Source organism: Petromyzon marinus, chromosome 66 (genome assembly GCF_048934315.1).
Source record: "Petromyzon marinus isolate PM22_M1 ecotype Great Lakes invasive population chromosome 66, UKy_Petmar_22M1.pri1.0, whole genome shotgun sequence".
Classification (NCBI taxonomy): Eukaryota; Metazoa; Chordata; class Hyperoartia; order Petromyzontiformes; family Petromyzontidae; genus Petromyzon; species Petromyzon marinus.
This window is the reverse complement of record NC_133732.1, coordinates 4236249-4257191: the sequence shown is the minus strand read 5'-3', so window position 1 is coordinate 4257191 and position 20943 is coordinate 4236249. Positions and strand designations below refer to the sequence as shown.

The 20943-nt window shown below is 54.9% G+C and overlaps 1 protein-coding gene across 3 annotated transcripts in view; it reads right to left on the bottom strand.

Annotated features, from left to right (window-relative positions):
• The window catches only part of LOC116957913 (uncharacterized), a 69658-nt gene that overhangs the window by 20887 nt on the left and 27828 nt on the right, over positions 1–20943 (bottom strand). The window contains exons 1-3 of one of the 3 annotated variants that reach the window (XM_032980365.2): positions 18145–18888; positions 10516–10693; positions 6782–7036 (exon numbers count right to left, since the gene is read on the bottom strand). In XM_032980365.2, the coding sequence (XP_032836256.1) occupies positions 6782–7036; positions 10516–10693 (433 nt within the window). In that variant the 5' untranslated portion in view covers positions 18145–18888. Of the gene's footprint in view, positions 1–6781; positions 7037–10515; positions 10694–18144; positions 18889–20943 lie in introns of those variants that run through there. The other 2 variants (XM_076054582.1, XM_076054583.1) reach the window with 2 other exon arrangements.

Below are 20943 nucleotides of genomic sequence, written 5' to 3'. Positions count from 1 at the left end.
GGACGGAGACACAAACGCGAGCGGCGGTCAGGCCGGCGGACGCCTCGCGGGGTGACGGGGGCGGCCTCCGTCGTTCGCCGCGGTGGCTCGGGGAGATGGCGACTGCCTAGCCCGGTGCGCAGGAGGTCGTGGGTTCCACCACCATCATCACCATCATCACCACGGTGGCTAGATGTTGACTACCTCGCCTGGTGTACAGGAGGTCGTGGGTTCCACCACCACCATCACCACGGTGGCTAGGAGATGTTGACTACCTCGCCAGGTGTACAGGAGGTCGTGGGTTCCACCACCACCATCATCATCACGGTGGCTAGGAGATGTTGACTACCTCGCCTGGTGTACAGGAGGTCGTGGGTTCCACCACCACCATCATCATCACGGTGGCTAGGAGATGTTGACTACCTCGCCAGGTGTACAGGAGGTCGTGGGTTCCACCACCACCATCATCATCACGGTGGCTAGGAGATGTTGACTACCTCGCCTGGTGTACAGGAGGTCGTGGGTTCCACCACCACCATCATCATCACGGTGGCTAGGAGATGTTGACTACCTCGCCTGGTGTACAGGAGGTCGTGGGTTCCACCACCACCATCACCACGGTGGCTAGGAGATGTTGACTACTTCGCCAGGTGTACAGGAGGTCGTGGGTTCCACCACCACCATCATCATCACGGTGGCTAGGAGATGTTGACTACCTCGCCTGGTGTACAGGAGGTCGTGGGTTCCACCACCACCATCATCATCACGGTGGCTAGGAGATGTTGACTACCTCGCCTGGTGTACAGGAGGTCGTGGGTTCCACCACCACCACCATGATCACCACGGTGGCTAGGAGATGTTGACTACCTCACCTGGTCTACAGGCGAGGAGGTCGCTTCTGACTAAGAGCTATGTCAGCTCAGTGGGGCCTCAGCTTGCGACAACGAAGAGAGTCTACAGTTCTAGTTTCATACCGATTTATGTGCGGTGGGTGGGTGGCACGTGCAACCGAAATGTCGGACGTTGGCACGTGGTGGACCGAAACGTCGGACGTCGACTATTTTTCGTGTTTTGTTGTTGTCGGGCTGAAGGCCACCCGCTGATTTGCTGTTCCGCAGCTCTCGTCGTCAGAAACGGCTCGGACAAGTGGCTGATATCACCATCGCCAACATCATCATCAACATCATCACCATCATCACCATCAACACCATCATCACCATCACCACCATCATCATCATCATCAACACCATCATCACTATCAACACCATCATCATCACTATCATCATCACCATCATCACCATCAACACCATCAACACCGTCATCATCAACACCATCACCATCGTCATCATCATCAACATCAACATCATCACTATCATCATCACCATCATCATCACCATCATCATCACCATCAACACCATCAACACCATCACCATCATCATCACCATCATCACCAGCATCTTCACCATCATCATCACCATCATCACCATCAACATCATCACCATCAACACCATCACCACCATCACTGTCATCATCATCACCACCACCATCATCAACATCATCACTGTCATCATCATCACCACCATCATCATCACCACCATCATCACCACCACCACCATCACCACCACCATCATCACTGTTCAAGTAAACATATCATTAAAATTATAGACGGATCATTTCTTTGACAGTGGGCAAACGTACAAAAATCAGCAGGAGATCAAATACTTTTTCCCTCACTGTACTTCTGCTGCTAGCTACTACTGCTAGCTACTACTGCTGCTAGCTACTGCTGCTAGCTACTACTGCTAGCTACTACTGCTGCTAGCTACTGCTGCTAGCTACTGCTGCTAGCTACTGCTGCTACTAGCTACTGCTGCTAGCTACTGCTGCTGCTAGCTACTGCTGCTAGCTACTGCTGCTGCTAGCTACTGCTGCTAGCTACTGCTGCTGCTAGCTACTACTGCTAGCTACTGCTGCTAGCTACTACTGCTGCTAGCTACTACTGCTAGCTACTGCTGCTGCTAGCTACTGCTGCTAGCTACTACTGCTGCTAGTTACTGCTGCTAGCTACGACTGCTGCTAGCTACTGCTGCTAGCTACTACTGCTGCTAGCTACTACTGCTGCTAGCTACTGCTGCTAGCTACTACTGCTGCTAGCTACTACTGCTACCTACTGCTGCTGCTAGCTACTTCTGCTGCTAGCGACTACTACTGCTAGCTACTGCTGCTAGCGACTACTACTGCTAGCTACTGCTGCTGGCTACTACTGCTAGCTACTGCTGCTGCTAGCTACTGCTGCTAGCTACTGCTGCTAGCTACTACTGCTAGCTACTGCTGCTAGCTACTGCTGCTAGCTACTACTGCTGCTAGCTACTGCTGCTAGCTACGACTGCTGCTAGCGACTGCTGATAGCTACTGCTGCTAGCTACTGCTGCTAGCTACTACTGTTAGCTACTGCTGCTAGCTATTGCTGCTAGCTACTACTGCTAGCTACTGCTGCTGCTAGCTACTGCTGCTGCTAACTACTGCTGCTAGCCACTACTCCTGCTAGCTACTGCTGCTAGCTACTGCTGCTGCTAACTACTACTGCTAGCTACTACTGCTGCTAGCTACTACTGCTGCTAGCTACTGCTGCTAGCTACTATTGCTGCTAGCTACTGCTGCTAGCTACTACTGCTGCTAGCTACTGCTGCTAGCTACTGCTGCTGCTAGCTACTACTGCTAGCTACTACTGCTGCTAGCTACTACTGCTGCTAGCTACTATTGCTGCTAGCTACTGCTGCTAGCTACTGCTGCTAGCTACTATTGCTGCTAGCTACTGCTGCTAGCTACTGCTGCTAGCTACTGCTGCTAGCTACAACTGCTAGCTACTACTGCTGGTAGCTACTACTGCTAGCTACTACTGCTGCTAGCTACCACTGCTAGCTACTACTACTGCTAGCTACTACTGCTAGCCACTGCTGCTAGCTACTGCTGCTAGACACTACTGCTAGCTACTACTGCTAGCTACTACAGCTGCTAGCTACTACTGCTAGCTACTGCTGCTAGCTACTGCTGCTGCTAGCTACTGCTGCTAGCTATGACTGCTGCTGCTAGCTACTGCTGCTAGCTACTACTACTGATAGCTACTGATGCTAGCTACTATTACTGCTAGCTACTGCTGCTGCTAGCTACTGCTGCTAGCTACTACTACTGTTAACTACTGCTGCAAGCTACTACTGCTGCTAGCTACTGCTGCTGCTAGCTACTGCTGCTAGCTACTGCTGCTAGCTACTATTGCTGCTAGCTACTGCTGCTAGCTACTGCTGCTAGCTACTACTGCTGCTAGCTACTACTGCTAGCTACTACTGCTGGTAGCTACTACTGCTAGCTACTACTGCTGCTAGCTACTACTGCTAGCTACTACTACTGCTAGCTACTGCTGCTAGCCACTGCTGCTAGCTACTGCTGCTAGATACTACTGCTAGCTACTACTGCTGCTAGCAACTACTGCTAGCTACTGCTGCTAGCTACTGCTGCTGCTAGCTACTGCTGCTAGCTACTGATGCTGCTAGCTACTGCTGCTAGGTACTGATGCTGCTAGCTACTGCTGCTAGCTACTACTACTGATAGCTACTGATGCTAGCTACTACTACTGCTAGCTACTACTAATGCCAGCTACTGCTGCTAGCTACTGCTGCTAGCTACTACTGCTGCCAGCTACTACTGTTAGCTACTGCTGCTGCTAGCTACTGCTGCTAGCTACTGCTGCTAGCGACTACTGCTGCCAGCTACTACTGTTAGCTACTGCTGCTGCTAGCTACTGCTGCTAGCTACTGCTGCTGCTAGCTACTGCTGCTAGCTACTGCTGCTGCTAGCTACTGCTGCTAGCTACTGCTGCTGCTAGCTACTACTGCTAGCTACTGCTGCTAGCTACTACTGCTGCTAGCTACTACTGCTAGCTACTGCTGCTGCTAGCTACTGCTGCTAGCTACTACTGCTGCTAGTTACTGCTGCTAGCTATGACTGCTGCTAGCTACTGCTGCTAGCTACTACTGCTGCTAGCTACTGCTGCTAGCTACTACTGCTGCTAGCTACTGCTGCTAGCTACTACTGCTGCTAGCTACTACTGCTACCTACTGCTGCTGCTAGCTACTACTGCTGCTAGTGACTACTACTGCTAGCTACTGCTGCTAGCGACTACTAGTGCTAGCTACTGCTGCTGGCTACTACTGCTAGCTACTGCTGCTGCTAGCTACTGCTGCTAGCTACTACTGCTGCTAGCTACTGCTAGCTACTGCTGCTGCTAGCAACTTCTACTGCTAGCTACTGCTGCTAGCTACTACTGCTAGCTACTACTGCTGCTAGCTACTACTGCTAGCTACTACTGCTAGCTACTACTGCTGCTAGCTACTACTGCTAGCTACTACTGCTGCTAGCTACTACTGTTAGCTACTACTGCTAGCTACTACTGCTGCTAGCTACTACTGCTAGCTACTACTGCTGCTAGCTACTACTGTTAGCTACTACTGCTAGCTACTGCTGCTGCTAGCTACTGCTGCTGTTAGCTCCTACTGCTGCTAGCTACTGCTGCTAGCTACTACTGCTAGCTACTGCTGCTACTAGCTACTGCTGCTGCTAGCTACTACTGCTAGCTACTACTGCCGCTAGCAACTACTGCTGCTAGCTACTGCTGCTGCTAGCTACTGCTGCTAGCTACTACTGCTAGCTACTACTACTGTTAGCTACTGCTGCAAGCTACTGCTGCTGCTAGCTACTGCTGCTAGCTACTACTGCTAGCTACTGCTGCTAGCTACTACTACTACTGTTAGCTACTGCTGCAAGCTACTACTGCTGCTAGCTACTGCTGCTGCTAGCTACTGCTGCTAGCTACTGATGCTAGCTACTGCTGCTGCTAGCTACTGCTAGCTACTGCTGCTAGCTACTGATGCTAGCTACTACTGTTAGCTACTGCTGCTAGCTACTACTGCTAGCTACTACTACTGCTAGCTACTACTGCTGCTAGCTACTGCTGCTAGCTACGACTGCTGCTAGCTACTACTGCTGCTAGCTACTACTACTGCTAGCTACTGCTGCTGCTAGCTACTACTGCTAGCTACTGCTGCTGCTAGCTACTGCTGCTGCTAATTACTGCTGCTGCTAGCTACTGCTGCTAGCTACTGCTGCTGCTAGCTACTACTGCTAGCTACTACTGCTAGCTACTGCTGCTACTAGCTACTGCTGCTAGCTACTACTGCTGCTAGCTACTGCTGCTAGCTACTACTGCTGCTAGCTACTACTGCTACCTACTGCTGCTGCTAGCTACTACTGCTGCTAGTGACTACTACTGCTAGCTACTGCTGCTAGCGACTACTAGTGCTAGCTACTGCTGCTGGCTACTACTGCTAGCTACTGCTGCTGCTAGCTACTGCTGCTAGCTACTACTGCTGCTAGCTACTGCTAGCTACTGCTGCTGCTAGCAACTTCTACTGCTAGCTACTGCTGCTAGCTACTACTGCTAGCTACTACTGCTGCTAGCTACTACTGCTAGCTACTACTGCTAGCTACTACTGCTGCTAGCTACTACTGCTAGCTACTACTGCTGCTAGCTACTACTGTTAGCTACTACTGCTAGCTACTACTGCTGCTAGCTACTACTGCTAGCTACTACTGCTGCTAGCTACTACTGTTAGCTACTACTGCTAGCTACTGCTGCTGCTAGCTACTGCTGCTGTTAGCTCCTACTGCTGCTAGCTACTGCTGCTAGCTACTACTGCTAGCTACTGCTGCTACTAGCTACTGCTGCTGCTAGCTACTACTGCTAGCTACTACTGCCGCTAGCAACTACTGCTGCTAGCTACTGCTGCTGCTAGCTACTGCTGCTAGCTACTACTGCTAGCTACTACTACTGTTAGCTACTGCTGCAAGCTACTGCTGCTGCTAGCTACTGCTGCTAGCTACTACTGCTAGCTACTGCTGCTAGCTACTACTACTACTGTTAGCTACTGCTGCAAGCTACTACTGCTGCTAGCTACTGCTGCTGCTAGCTACTGCTGCTAGCTACTGATGCTAGCTACTGCTGCTGCTAGCTACTGCTAGCTACTGCTGCTAGCTACTGATGCTAGCTACTACTGTTAGCTACTGCTGCTAGCTACTACTGCTAGCTACTACTACTGCTAGCTACTACTGCTGCTAGCTACTGCTGCTAGCTACGACTGCTGCTAGCTACTACTGCTGCTAGCTACTACTACTGCTAGCTACTGCTGCTGCTAGCTACTACTGCTAGCTACTGCTGCTGCTAGCTACTGCTGCTGCTAATTACTGCTGCTGCTAGCTACTGCTGCTAGCTACTGCTGCTGCTAGCTACTACTGCTAGCTACTACTGCTAGCTACTGCTGCTACTAGCTACTGCTGCTAGCTACTGCTGCTGCTAGCTACTGCTGCTACTGCTGCTAGCTACTACTGCTAGCTACTACTGCTGCTAGCTACTGCTGCTGCAAGCTACTGCTGCTAGCTACTACTACTGTTAGCTACTACTGCTAGCTACTACTGCTAGCTACTACTGCTGCTAGCTACTACTGCTAGCTACTACTGCTAGCTGCTACTACTGTTAGCTACTGCTGCTAGCTACTGCTGCTAGCTACTACTGCTGCTAGCTACTACTGCTGCTAGTTACTACTGCTGCTGCTACTGCTGCTAGCTACTGCTGCTAGCTACTACTGCTAGCTACTACTCCTGCTAGCTACTAATGCTGCTAGCTACTACTGCTGCTAGCTACTGTTAGCTACTGCTGCTAGCTACTGCGTTCTGTTAGGGGTCGTCTCACCTCGGCCAGCGTCTCCCTCCCCCTCCTCCTCCAGGAGCTCCACCTCCACGAACTTTCTGACCTCCTCCGCCCACACCTCCACCACCTTGCACCCAGGCCTCCTCCTCTGCCGCGTGCCGGAGTCGCGGAATCCCGGGACGTGCCCCGCCAACTCCTCCTGCTGCTCCTCCTGCTGCTCCTCCTGCTGCAGCTCCTCCTCCTGCTGCTCCTCCTGCTGCTCCTCCTGCTGCTGCTGCACGTCGGGGCTTCCTTCAGCTGCGGCATCACAAAAGGGCAACGCTGCAAGGGGCTTCCCACCGTTGGCTAAGGGGAGATGTTGACTACCTCGCCTGGTGTACAGGAGGTCGTGGGTTCCACCATCACCACCATCATCACGGTGGCTAGGAGATGTTGACTACCTCGCCTGGTGTACAGGAGGTCGTGGGTTCCACCACCATCATCATCATCATCAACACGGTGGCTAGGAGATGTTGACTACCTCGCCTGGTGTACAGGAGGTCGTGGGTTCCACCATCATCATCATCATCACGGTGGCTAGGAGATGTTGACTACCTCGCCTGGTGTGCAGGAGGTCTTGGCTTCCACCACCATCATCATCACGGTGGCTAGGAGATGTTAACTACCTTGCCTGGTATACAGGAGGTCGTGGGTTCCACCACCACCATCACCATCATCATCACGGTGGCTAGGAGATGTTGACTACCTCGCCTGGTACGCAGGAGGTCGTGGGTTCCGCCACCACCATCATCATCACGGTGGCTAGGAGATGTTGACTACCTCGCCTGGTGTACAGGAGGTCGTGGGTTCCACCACCACCATCATCATCTCGGTGGCTAGGAGATGTTAACTACCTCGCCTGGTATACAGGAGGTCGTGGGTTCCACCATCATCATCATCACGGTGGCTAGGAGATGTTAACTACCTCGCCTGGTGTACAGGAGGTCGTGGGTTCCACCACCACCATCATCATCACGGTGGCTAGGAGATGTTGACTACCTCGCCTGGTGTACAGGAGGTCGTGGGTTCCATCATCATCATCATCACGGTGGCTAGGAGATGTTGACTACCTCGCCTGGTGTACAAGAGGTCGTGGGTTCCACCACCATCATCATCACGGTGGCTAGGAGATGTTGACTACCTCACCTGGTGTACAGGAGGTCGTGGGTTCCACCACCACCACCATCATCACGGTGGCTAGAAGGTTCATAATGACCGTGTCAGACACTGCACTAGAGACACTGAGAACCTGGGTTCGATCCCTGGGTCTGGGTGTCTCTCTCTCAGGGGGGTTCATAATGACCGTGTCAGAGACACTGCACTAGAGACACTGAGAGCCTGGGTTCGATCCCTGGGTCTGGGTGTCTCTCTCTCAGGGGGGTTCATAATGACCGTGTCAGACACTGCGCTAGAGACACTGAGAGCCTGGGTTCGATCCCTGGGTCTGGGTGTCTCTCTCTCAGGGGGGTTCATAATGACCGTGTCAGAGACACTGCACTAGAGACACTGAGAGCCTGGGTTCGATCCCTGGGTCTGGGTGTCTCTCTCTCAGGGGGGTTCATATTGACCGTGTCAGACACTGCACTAGGGACACTGAGAACCTGGGTTCGATCCCTGGGTCTGGGTGTCTCTCTCTCAGGGGGGTTCATAATGACCGTGTCAGAGACACTGCACTAGGGACACTGAGAGCCTGGGTTCGATCCCTGGGTCTGGGTGTCTCTCTCTCAGGGGGGTTCATAATAACTGTGTCAGACACTGCACTAGGGACACTGAGAACCTAGGTTCGATCCCTGGGTCTGGGTGTCTCTCTCTCAGGGGGGTTCATAATGACCGTGTCAGAGACACTGCACTAGAGACACTGAGAGCCTGGGTTCGATCCCTGGGTCTGGGTGTCTCTCTCTCAGGGGGGTTCATATTGACCGTGTCAGACACTGCACTAGGGACACTGAGAACCTGGGTTCGATCCCTGGGTCTGGGTGTCTCTCTCTCAGGGGGGTTCATAATGACCGTGTCAGAGACACTGCACTAGGGACACTGAGAGCCTGGGTTCGATCCCTGGGTCTGGGTGTCTCTCTCTCAGGGGGGTTCATAATAACTGTGTCAGACACTGCACTAGGGACACTGAGAGCCTGGGTTCGATCCCTGGGTCTGGGTGTCTCTCTCTCAGGGGGTTCATAATGACCGTGTCAGAGACACTGCACTACGGAGACTGATAACCTGGGTTCGATCCCTGGGTCTGGGTGTCTCTCTCTCAGGGGGGTTCATAATGACCGTGTCAGAGACACTGAGCTAGGGACACTGAGAGCCTGGGTTCGATCCCTGGGTCTGGGTGTCTCTCTCAGGGGGGTTCATAATGACCGTGTCAGAGACACTGCACTAGGGACACTGAGAGCCTGGGTCCGATCCCTGGGTCTGGGTGTCTCCCTCTCAGGGGGGTTCATAATGACCGTGTCAGAGACACTGCACTAGGGACACTGAGAACCTGGGTTCGATCCCTGGGTCTGGGTGTCTCTCTCTCAGGGGGTTCACAATGACCGTGTCAGAGACACTGCACTAGGGACACTGATAACCTGGGTTCGATCCCTGGGTCTGGGTGTCTCTCTCTCAGGGGGGTTCATAATGACCGTGTCAGAGACACTGCGCTAGGGACACTGAGAACCTGGGTTCGATCGCTGGGTCTGGGTGTCTCTCTCTCAGGGGGGTTCATAATGACCGTGTCAGAGACACTGCACTCGAGACACTGAGAGCCTGGGTTCGATCCCTGGGTCTGGGTGTCTCTCTCTCAGGGGGGTTCATAATAACCGTGTCAGACACTGCACTAGGGACACTGAGAACCTGGGTTCGATCCCTGGGTCTGGGTGTCTCTCTCTCAGGGGGTTCATAATGACCGTGTCAGAGACACTGCACTAGGGACACTGATAACCTGGGTTCGATCCCTGGGTCTGGGTGTCTCTCTCTCAGGGGGTTCATAATGACCGTGTCAGAGACACTGCACTAGGGACACTGAGAACCTGGGTTCGATCCCTGGGTCTGGGTGTCTCTCTCTCAGGGGGGTTCATAATGACCGTGTCAGAGACACTGCACTAGAGACACTGAGAGCCTGGGTTCGATCCCTGGGTCTGGGTGTCTCTTTCTCAGGGGGGTTCATAATGACCGTGTCAGACACTGCACTAGGGACACTGAGAGCCTGGGTTCGATCCCTGGGTCTGGGTGTCTCTCTCTCAGGGGGGTTCATAATGACCGTGTCAGAGACACTGTGCTAGGGACACTGAGAACCTGGGTTCGATCCCTGGGTCTGGGTGTCTCTCTCTCAGGGGGGTTCATAATGACCGTGTCAGACACTGCACTAGGGACACTGAGAGCCTGGGTTCGATCTCTGGGTCTGGGTGTCTCTCTCTCAGGGGGGTTCATAATGACCGTGTCAGAGACACTGCACTAGGGACACTGAGAGCCTGGGTTCAATCCCTGGGTCTGGGTGTCTCTCTCTCAGGGGGTTCATAATGACCGTGTCAGACACTGCACTAGGAACACTGAGAGCCTGGGTTCGATCCCTGGGTCTGGGTGTCTCTCTCTCAGGGGGGTTCATAATGACCGTGTCAGAGACACTGCACTAGGGACACTGAGAACCTGGGTTCGATCCCTGGGTCTGGGCGTCTCTCTCAGGAGGCCCACGGATGCACCGCCCCTGGTCCAAATCAGCTGACGATGACGGCAGGAGACAAGCCGAGAGGTCTCACCGACTGCTGCCGCTGCTTCGTCATCGTCGGCATCGTCAGCGGCGGCGTCTTCACGCTTCACCGCCAGGTGAGCGCTCATCCCAGGCTCTAGGCTCTCCTCCTCATCATCATCAGCAGCAGCAGCCTCTTGTTTGATGAGCGGAGGAGGAGGTGGAGGAGACTTGACGAGTGAAGCCATCTGAGAGGCAGGGACATGGAATCTCAGGCGACTATTTAGACAGCGTACACACAGACACACACTAACACACAGTAATACACACTAACACACACACTAACACACACAAACACACTAAAACACACACTAACACACACACTAACACACACTAACACACACTCTAACACACTAACGCACACACACTAACACACACACACTAACATACACACACACTAACACACACTAACACACTAACACAGACTAACACACAGTAACACACACACTAACACACACTAACACACACACACACTAACAAACAAAGATCCCCCATATAGCCTTAACAGACTGTAGGGGCAAGTGCTGTTAGCGAGCACCTATGAAGGCCGGAACGGTACACGAGGGGGTGGGTGGCCAGCACCACGCCCGACCGCCTTTGTCTCCCTAGTGGCAATGTTTACACACCGCACCAGGTACTCATTTGAGGCTGAGTCGACCTAGGGGAGGCCTGGGACCGGTTCAGATAATCGTCACTGGTGTTGGCCGTGAGCGGGAAACGAACCCGGGTCGCCAGGTTCATAGCGCAGCACGCTAACCGCTACACTATCGCTCCCCACACTAACACACACACTAACACACTAACACACCACACTAACACACACAGACACACAACAACCGCCATTCGCCACTAGATGGCGGTGACATCACCACGACGCTTGTTCCAGGCCATGTGCACCTTCAGGCCACTGAAGTGTCGAAAGCCCGCTGGCAGGTCACGGGGCAGACCCAGGTGCCACGGGTCGACTGACTGAGATGCCTGAGATAACTGGCTGATGCACCACCTGTGGCACCCCTACTGTGCCAACCTGCTGTGCTTTAGCCACCCGGCGCTCCGCTCGTTGTTGTGAGCGTCGCTCCTCCGCCGTCCGTTGTTGTTGGAGGGCGACTGCCTCCAACTGCCCAGAAGCATCCTTAACGAGCCTCCTCCACAGAGACCGATCTTGACACCGCTGGTACCAGTCATCAGCAAGTCCACTCAGCTCCACGTCCTCCTGTACCACATCACTCCATCTCTTCTCTAGCCCGTGTCGCGCCCGCCCAGCCCCCTCGATCCGGCCGAACAAAAGCTGTTTCGAAATGCGGTGGCTGGGCATGCGGGCTACATGACCCAGCCAACGCAGCCTTGTCCGCCGGAGCTCACCGATGGGACCTTGCCCAGATCTTTCAAGGATTTGTGAGCTCCTCACACAATCTAGTCTGGTTAAACCCAGGATGGATCGTAGGCAGGCCAGCCTAAATGTTTCTAACCGGCGAAGATGTTCCATTAGGGGGGTCCATTTCGCAAGCGTAGAGAAGGGAGGGAATGACCGTGGCCGAGAAGACCTGAAGCTTAGTGCAGAGCGACAGACCAGGTAGCTTCCACACAGCGTTACGCAACCGATGAAAAGACATTGCCGCTCGACTGATTCGGAGTGAGACCTCTGCTGTTAAACTGGAGCCAGTCATAAGCACACTGCCCAGGTATGGGAAACTCTCCACTCTCTCCACAACTGCCCCATCACCGTTTGGGAGTTGTGGGGGTGGAGTGTCCGAGTGAGATGCAGGTGCTTAGTTTTGGTGGGGCTGATGGTAAGGCCCCATCTCTTAGTGGCACACTCCAGTCTCAGCAGCAGCGTCTCCAACTCCTCCTCTGAATGAGCAGCTATTACCAAATCATCGGCATACATAACGTGGTTGAGCAATTGGGAGCCATCCCTTGACTGCACCCGGGCATCGATCAGCCTCCCATTATATCTGTACCAAATGGAGATTCCCCCGGTACAGCTATTAAAGCCTTCACGAACTACGTGGTCAAAATAGATGTTAAATAATGTGGGAGCCAGAGGACATCCCTGTCGCACCCCAAGGTGTACAGGGAATGGCTCTGACTCCCAGCCACGTAGTTTTACCCGGACCCGCTCACCATCATGAAGGTCCTTAATGTTCGTGAGCAGAGGGTCAGGTACTCCATAAGCACGAAGAACAACCCAGAGCCCAGGCCTACTGATGGTATCATAGGCCTTGACCAGGTCAATAAAGCAAAGATGGGGGACCACCAGGGCATCCTTCCAATCCTGCAGAACCCGTCCAGTGGTCCAGACTGTTGTTATGATTTCATATAGGGCAGTCTGTGTACAAACGCCACCCTCCCTCAGTATTTCGCTTGGGAGATCATCTCTGCCCGCTGCCTTTCCTGGTCTCAAGACTCCGGATCGCCTTCAGTACTTCCTCAACAGATGGCACTTCAGCCAGCCACTTACAGGGGGTGACTTCTTCCAATATTTGAGGCACCGCAGCCTCAGCAGGGTAATCCTCACTTTCTGCCACGATGTTTTCCTGGCTGAGGGATTTTCCCTCCTCCAGGACCTCACAGAAATGCTCAGCAAATCTGCAAACCTGTTCCTGGGGGTCGGAGATTGGATCACCGTTTTTTCCCCTAATGATGGTAATAGGTGTGGCGCTGCAGATTAATTTTTTGATGGAGTTAAATAGAGATTTGTGATCGCGGGCCACTGAGGCAGACTCCATCTCCTCAGCAACCCGCGACCACCACCCATCCTTGCAGCGCCTCACGGCTCTCCGAACCTCCGAGCGAAGGCTGCGGTAAGCCTCCTCATTCTCTGACGTGGGATTCTGTAGCCGATGACAGTGGACTTGTCGCTTTTTCTCAAACATCCTGAACACCTCCTCTGTCAGCCAGATTCTCTGGGGAGGTCTGGACCACGTACCCAAAGCAGCCATCGCAGCTGCATGAGTCACAGTCCTAAACCTCGCCCATTTACCCTCGACATCAGGAGGAGTGGGGGACGATGGCAACCCCAGCCGCAAGTGATGATGAAATTCTCGCTTGCAACAGACACACACACACAGTAACACACACACTAACACAATAACAACCGCAATTCGCCACTAACTGGCGGTGATGTCACCACGACGCTTGTGCCAGGCCATGTGCACCTTGAGGCCACGTGAAGTGTCGAACACCCGCTGCCAAGAGGTCACGGGGCAGACCCAGGTGCCACGGGTCGACTGACTGAGATTACTGGCTGATGCACCACCTGTGCCCCCTAATGTGCCAAACTGCTGTGCTTTAGCCACCCGGCGCTCCGCTCGTTGTTGTGAGCGTTGCTCCTCCGCCCTCCGTTGTTGTTGGAGGGCGACTGCCTCCAACTGCGTCCTTCACGAGCCTCCTCCACAGAGGCCGATCTTGACACCACTGGTACCAGTCATCGGCAAGTCCACTCAGCTCCACGTCCTCCTGTACCACATCACTCCAACTCTTCTCTAGCCCGTGCCGTGCCCGTTCAGCCCCCTCGATCCGGCCGAACAAAAGCTGTTTCGGCATGCGGTGGCTGGGCATGCGGGCTCCATGACCCAGCCAACGCAGCCTTGCCTGCCGGAGGAGCTCACCGATGGGACCCTCCCCAGATCTTTCAACGATTTGTGAGCTCCTCACACAATCCAGCCTGGTTAAACCCTGGATGTATCGTAGGCAGGCTGGCCTAAATGTTTCTAACCGGCGAAGATGTTCCATTAAGGGGGTCCACGTTTCGCAAGCGCAGAGAAGAGAGGGAATGACCGTGGCCGAGAAGACCTGAAGCTTAGTACGGAGCGACAGACCAGGTAGCTTCCACACAGCGTTACGCAACCGATGAAAAGACATTGCCGCTCAACTGATTCGGAGTGAGACCTCTGCTGCTAAACTGGAGCGAGTCATAAGCACACTGCCCAGGTATGGGAAACTCTCCACTCTCTCCACAACTGCCCCATCACACTAACAAAATCAAAACAAAGATCCCCCGTGTAGCCTTTACAGACTGTAGGGGCAAGTGCTGTTAGTGAGCAGCACCTATGAAGGCACACGAGGGGGTGGGTTGCCACCACCACGCTCGACCGCCTTTGTCTCCCCAGTGGCGATGTTTACACACCCCACCAGGTACTCATTTGAGGCTGAGTCGACCTAGGGGAGGCCCAGGACCGGTTCAGAGAATCGTCACCGGTGTTGGCCGTGAGCGGGAATCGAACCCGGGTCGCCAGGTTCATAGCGCAGCGTGCTAACCGCTACACCCACCGCTCCTCACACACACACATAGTGCGCTAACCACTACACCACCACTCCCCATACACACACAGTGCGCTAACCACTGCACCACCACTCCCCACACACACAGTGCGCTAACCACTGCACCACCACTCCCCACACTCACACAGTGCGCTAACCACTGCACCACCACTCCCCACTCCCCACTCATACACAGTGCGCTAACCACTGCACCACCACTCGCTACTCATACACACAGTGCGCTAACCACTGCACCACCACTCCCCACACACACACAGTGCGCTAACCACTGCACCACCACTCCCCACTCACTCACACAGTGCGCTAACCACTGCACCACCACTCCCCACACACACGGTGCGCTAACCACTGTACCACCACTCCCCACACTCACACACAGTGCGCTAACCACTACACCCACCGCTCCCCACATACACAGTGCGCTAACCACTGCACCACCACTCCCCACTCACTCACACAGTGCGCTAACCACTGCACCACCACTCCCCACACACACGGTGCGCTAACCACTGTACCACCACTCCCCACACTCACACACAGTGCGCTAACCACTACACCCACCGCTCCCCACATACACAGTGCGCTAACCATTGCACCACCACTCCCCACACACACACAGTGCGCTAGCCACTGCACCACCACTCCCCACACACACACAGTGCGCTAACCACTACACCACCACTCCCCACACACACACACAGTGCACAAACCACTACACCCACCGCTCCCCCCCCACACACACACAGTGCGCTAACCACTACACCCACCGCTCCCCCCACACACACACAGTGCGCTAACCACTACACCCACCGCTCCCTACACACACAGTGCGCTAACCACTGCACCACCACTCCCCACACGCACACAGTGCGCTAACCACTGTACCACCACTCCCCACACACTCACACACAGTGCGCTAACCACTACACCCACCGCTCCCCACATACACAGAGCGCTAACCACTGCACCACCACTCCCCACACACAGTGCGCTAACCACTGCACCACCACTCCCCACACTCACACAGTGCGCTAACCACTGCACCACCACTCCCCACTCACACACACAGTGCGCTAACCACTGCACCACCACTCCCTACTCACACACACAGTGCGCTAACCACTGCACCACCACTCCCCACATACACAGTGCGCTAACCACTGCACCACCACTCCCCACTCACTCACACAGTGCGCTAACCACTGCACCACCACTCCCCACACACACGGTGCGCTAACCACTGTACCACCACTCCCCACACTCACACACAGTGCGCTAACCACTACACCCACCGCTCCCCACATACACAGTGCGCTAACCATTGCACCACCACTCCCCACACACACACAGTGCGCTAGCCACTGCACCACCACTCCCCACACACACACAGTGCGCTAACCACTACACCACCACTCCCCACACACACACACAGTGCACAAACCACTACACCCACCGCTCCCCCCCCACACACACACAGTGCGCTAACCACTACACCCACCGCTCCCCCCACACACACACAGTGCGCTAACCACTACACCCACCGCTCCCTACACACACAGTGCGCTAACCACTGCACCACCACTCCCCACACGCACACAGTGCGCTAACCACTGTACCACCACTCCCCACACACTCACACACAGTGCGCTAACCACTACACCCACCGCTCCCCACATACACAGAGCGCTAACCACTGCACCACCACTCCCCACACACAGTGCGCTAACCACTGCACCACCACTCCCCACACTCACACAGTGCGCTAACCACTGCACCACCACTCCCCACTCACACACACAGTGCGCTAACCACTGCACCACCACTCCCTACTCACACACACAGTGCGCTAACCACTGCACCACCACTCCCCACACACACGGTGCGCTAACCACTGTACCACCACTCCCCACACTCACACACAGTGCGCTAACCACTACACCCACCGCTCCCCACATACACAGTGCGCTAACCACTGCACCACCACTCCCCACTCACTCACACAGTGCGCTAACCACTGCACCACCACTCCCCACACACACGGTGCGCTAACCACTGTACCACCACTCCCCACACTCACACACAGTGCGCTAACCACTACACCCACCGCTCCCCACATACACAGTGCGCTAACCATTGCACCACCACTCCCCACACACACACAGTGCGCTAGCCACTGCACCACCACTCCCCACACACACACAGTGCGCTAACCACTACACCACCACTCCCCACACACACACACACAGTGCACAAACCACTACACCCACCGCTCCCCCCCCACACACACACAGTGCGCTAACCACTACACCCACCGCTCCCCCCACACACACACAGTGCGCTAACCACTACACCCACCGCTCCCTACACACACAGTGCGCTAACCACTGCACCACCACTCCCCACACGCACACAGTGCGCTAACCACTGTACCACCACTCCCCACACACTCACACACAGTGCGCTAACCACTACACCCACCGCTCCCCACATACACAGAGCGCTAACCACTGCACCACCACTCCCCACACACAGTGCGCTAACCACTGCACCACCACTCCCCACACTCACACAGTGCGCTAACCACTGCACCACCACTCCCCACTCACACACACAGTGCGCTAACCACTGCACCACCACTCCCTACTCACACACACAGTGCGCTAACCACTGCACCACCACTCCCCACACACACAGTGCGATAACCACTGCACCACCACTCCCCACTCACTCACACAGTGCGCTAACCACTGCACCACCACTCCCCACACGCACACAGTGCGCTAACCACTGTACCACCACTCCCCACACACTCACACACAGTGCGCTAACCACTACACTCACCGCTCCCCACATACACAGTGCGCTAACCACTGCACCACCACTCCCCACACACACACACAGTGCGCTAACCACTGCACCACCACTCCCCACACACACACACAGTGCGCTAACCACTACACCACCACTCCCCACACACACACACAGTGCACTAACCACTACACCCACCGCTCCCCCCCCACACACACACAGTGCGCTAACCACTACACCCACCGCTCCCCACATACACAGTGCGCTAACCACTGCACCACCACTCTCCACACACAGTGCGCTAACCACTGCACCACCACTCTCTACCTGTGTCTCTGTGTCTCTCTACCTGTGTCTGTCTCTCTACCTGTCTCTGTCTCTCTACCTGCGTCTCTATACCTGTGTCTCTCTGTCTCTCTACCTGTCTCTGTGTCTCTACCTGTCTCTCTACCTGTCTCTGTCTCTCTACCTGTGTCTCTATCTGTCTCTCTGTCTATGTCTCTCTGTCTCTCTACCTGTGTCTCTTTGTCTCTCTGTGTATCTTTACCTGTCTGTGTCTCTCTACCTGTCTCTCTACCTGTGTCTCTGCGTCTCTCCCCGCGTCTCTTCGTCTCCAGCTCCGTTACGCCAACCCAGCGAGCGACAAGCTACAGCGCGAGACACAGCGACCCAGCGAGCGACAAGATGCAGCGACGAGACGCAGCGACCCAGCGAGCGACAAGCTGCAGACCCGACAAGATACAGGCCAAGACGCGGCACCCGCAAAGCGGACGGACAGGAAACCGTCAGGGGGTGCGGCCGAGTGCAGGAGAGAGAGGCTGCCAATTGCCCGTCGGGAGCGAGAGCGGTGCCGTCTGGACCCCTGCAGTTGACAGGAGGTCCGCTGGGGGGCTGATTTTGATGGCTCCGTTCGAGTTGAATGGGGGCCATACTCTTTGGGTTTTTTTTCAGTAAAGTCACGTAGGTAAAATAAAATAAAACTAAATTAAATCACGACGTTTCGGAGGCAACACAAGCTTCCGTCTTCAGGTGGAACAGACAGCAGAATATCTGTGTCTGCTAGAACGTGTCTATATTTATTGCAGTGTGTATTTAATGTGGCGCTGCACTCTGATGTTGTAGGAGTAAACATTTATTACAAAGTCTATCTAATTAACTAGAACGTGTCGTCTGTATTTATTGTAGTGCGTATTCAACGTGGCGCTGTACTCTGATGGTGTAGGAGTAAACATTTATTACAAAGTCTATCTAATTAACTAGAACGTGTCGTCTATATTTATTGAAAGTTGCGCATTTTGATGTGACGTCACATTTCTCAAACACCCCCCCCCCCACCTCGTCACAAATGTCTGACACCGCCCCCCCCCAGGTGCGTGACGTCATTTATGGACGGCCCCCCCAAGGATTTGTCCACACACACCGCTGCTGCTGCTGCTGCCAGACCACCACCGGGACACCCACCCCAAGCGAAGGGAGTGAGATGGAACAGATGGAGATTAGTCCTCACGCGTGTCCCGCTCCTCGCGAGGCGTGCGACTTGACAACTTTGTCAGTGTGCGGCGTTGGCGCGGGGGCTGAAGGTCGATCGGATTTCCCCAGCGTATCCGTGAAGGGGTTCTCGTTCCAAAGGCAGCATCCCGAATGTGTGGATACAGACGAAGGTCCACCCGGTGTAGCCTTGGCAGGGAGGTCAGCACCCCCAGTAACGATGTTCACTACTCACCACGGCACCAGGTAACTCATTTGAGGCCGGGTCGAGCTAGGGGAGGCCCCAGGTACCGGTTCAGATCGTCACCGGTGTTGGCCGAGAGCGGGAATCGAACCCTTCACCCACTCAGTCATCCATTCACCCATTTACCCACTCGCTCACCCATTCACCAACTCATCCATTCACCAACTCGTCCATTCACCCACTCACCCACACATTTACTCACCCATTCAACAACTCATCCATTCACCCACTCACCCACACACCCACTCGCTCACCCATTCACCCACTCACCCACACACCCACTCGCTCACCCATTCACCAACTCGCCCACTCACCCACACACCCACTCGCTCACCCATTAACCAACTCACCCATTCACCCACTCACCCACACACCAACTCACTCACCCATTAACCAACTCACCCATTCACCCACTCACCCACACACCAACTCACTCACACATTCTTGAACAGCCACGACGGGGATTACACTTCCAACGACAGCCCCGAGCTCCTGCTCAGGGCCCCCTTTTATACTCCCAGCGCGGCCTTGCTCCGCCCCGGCCACGCCCCCTTTCTGGAACCTCCTGGCAGGTTCCTGGGGCTCCCCGATTGGCCCCTTCTATGAACTTTCCCCGAGATGTCCCCCCCTCGTATATACTGTGGCCTGCTGGTGTGAGTACTTCCGTTCACCGCAGTTACCCCTTTTCCGGCAGCAGCCAGCGCTATGCCACTACACGTGTGTGTGCGTGTGTCCGTGTGTGCATGTGTCCGTGTGTGCATGTCCGTGTGTGCCCATGTCCGTGTGTGTGTCCCCGTGTGTGCGTGTGTCCCCGTGTGTGCGTGTGTCCGTGTGCGTGTGTCCGTGTGTGCCCATGTCCGTGTGTGCGTGTGTCCGTGTGTGCGTGTGTCCATGTGTCCGTGTGTGTGCCTTCATAGGTGCTCGCTAACAGCACTTGCCCCTACAGTCTGTTAAAGCTATACGGGGGATCTTTGTCTTTGTGTGTGCGTGTGTGCCCGTGTCCCCGTGTGCGTGTGTGCCTGTGTGTCCGTGTGTGCGTGCCTGCATCTACGTGGTGTGGATGCGTAGCGTGGTGAACCCGGCGGCCTCAGTTCGATTCCCGCTCACGGCCACCAACACCAACAGCGATATATCTGAGCCTCCCCTAGGTCGACTCAGCCTCAAATGAGTACCTGGTGCGGTGTGTAAACATCATCACTGGGGAGACAAAGGCGGCCAGGCGTGGAGCTGGCCACCCACCCCCTCGTGTGTCGTGGCGGTCTTCAAAGGTGCTCGCTAACAGCACTTGCCCCTACAGTCTGTTAAAAGGCTACACGCGGGGTCTTCGTGCTACTACGAGACAGGCCTGTATATTTGGAGTCTGCGTGTCTCTCTCGCATCATCACCACGCTGGCCAGGAGATGTTAACTCCCTCGCCTGGTATACAGGAGGCCGTGGGTTCGATCCCCACCCTGACGATGCCCGCTGCAACGCAGCGCGACTCCGACGCGACACGAATGCAACGCGAACGCAATGCGTACGCTGTGCTGCAACCGATGTGGACGTCGTTCGTTATTCACGTCGTGCGGAGGAGGGAAACCGGAGCGCGTGAAGCAGAAGACCCACGCCTTGCGC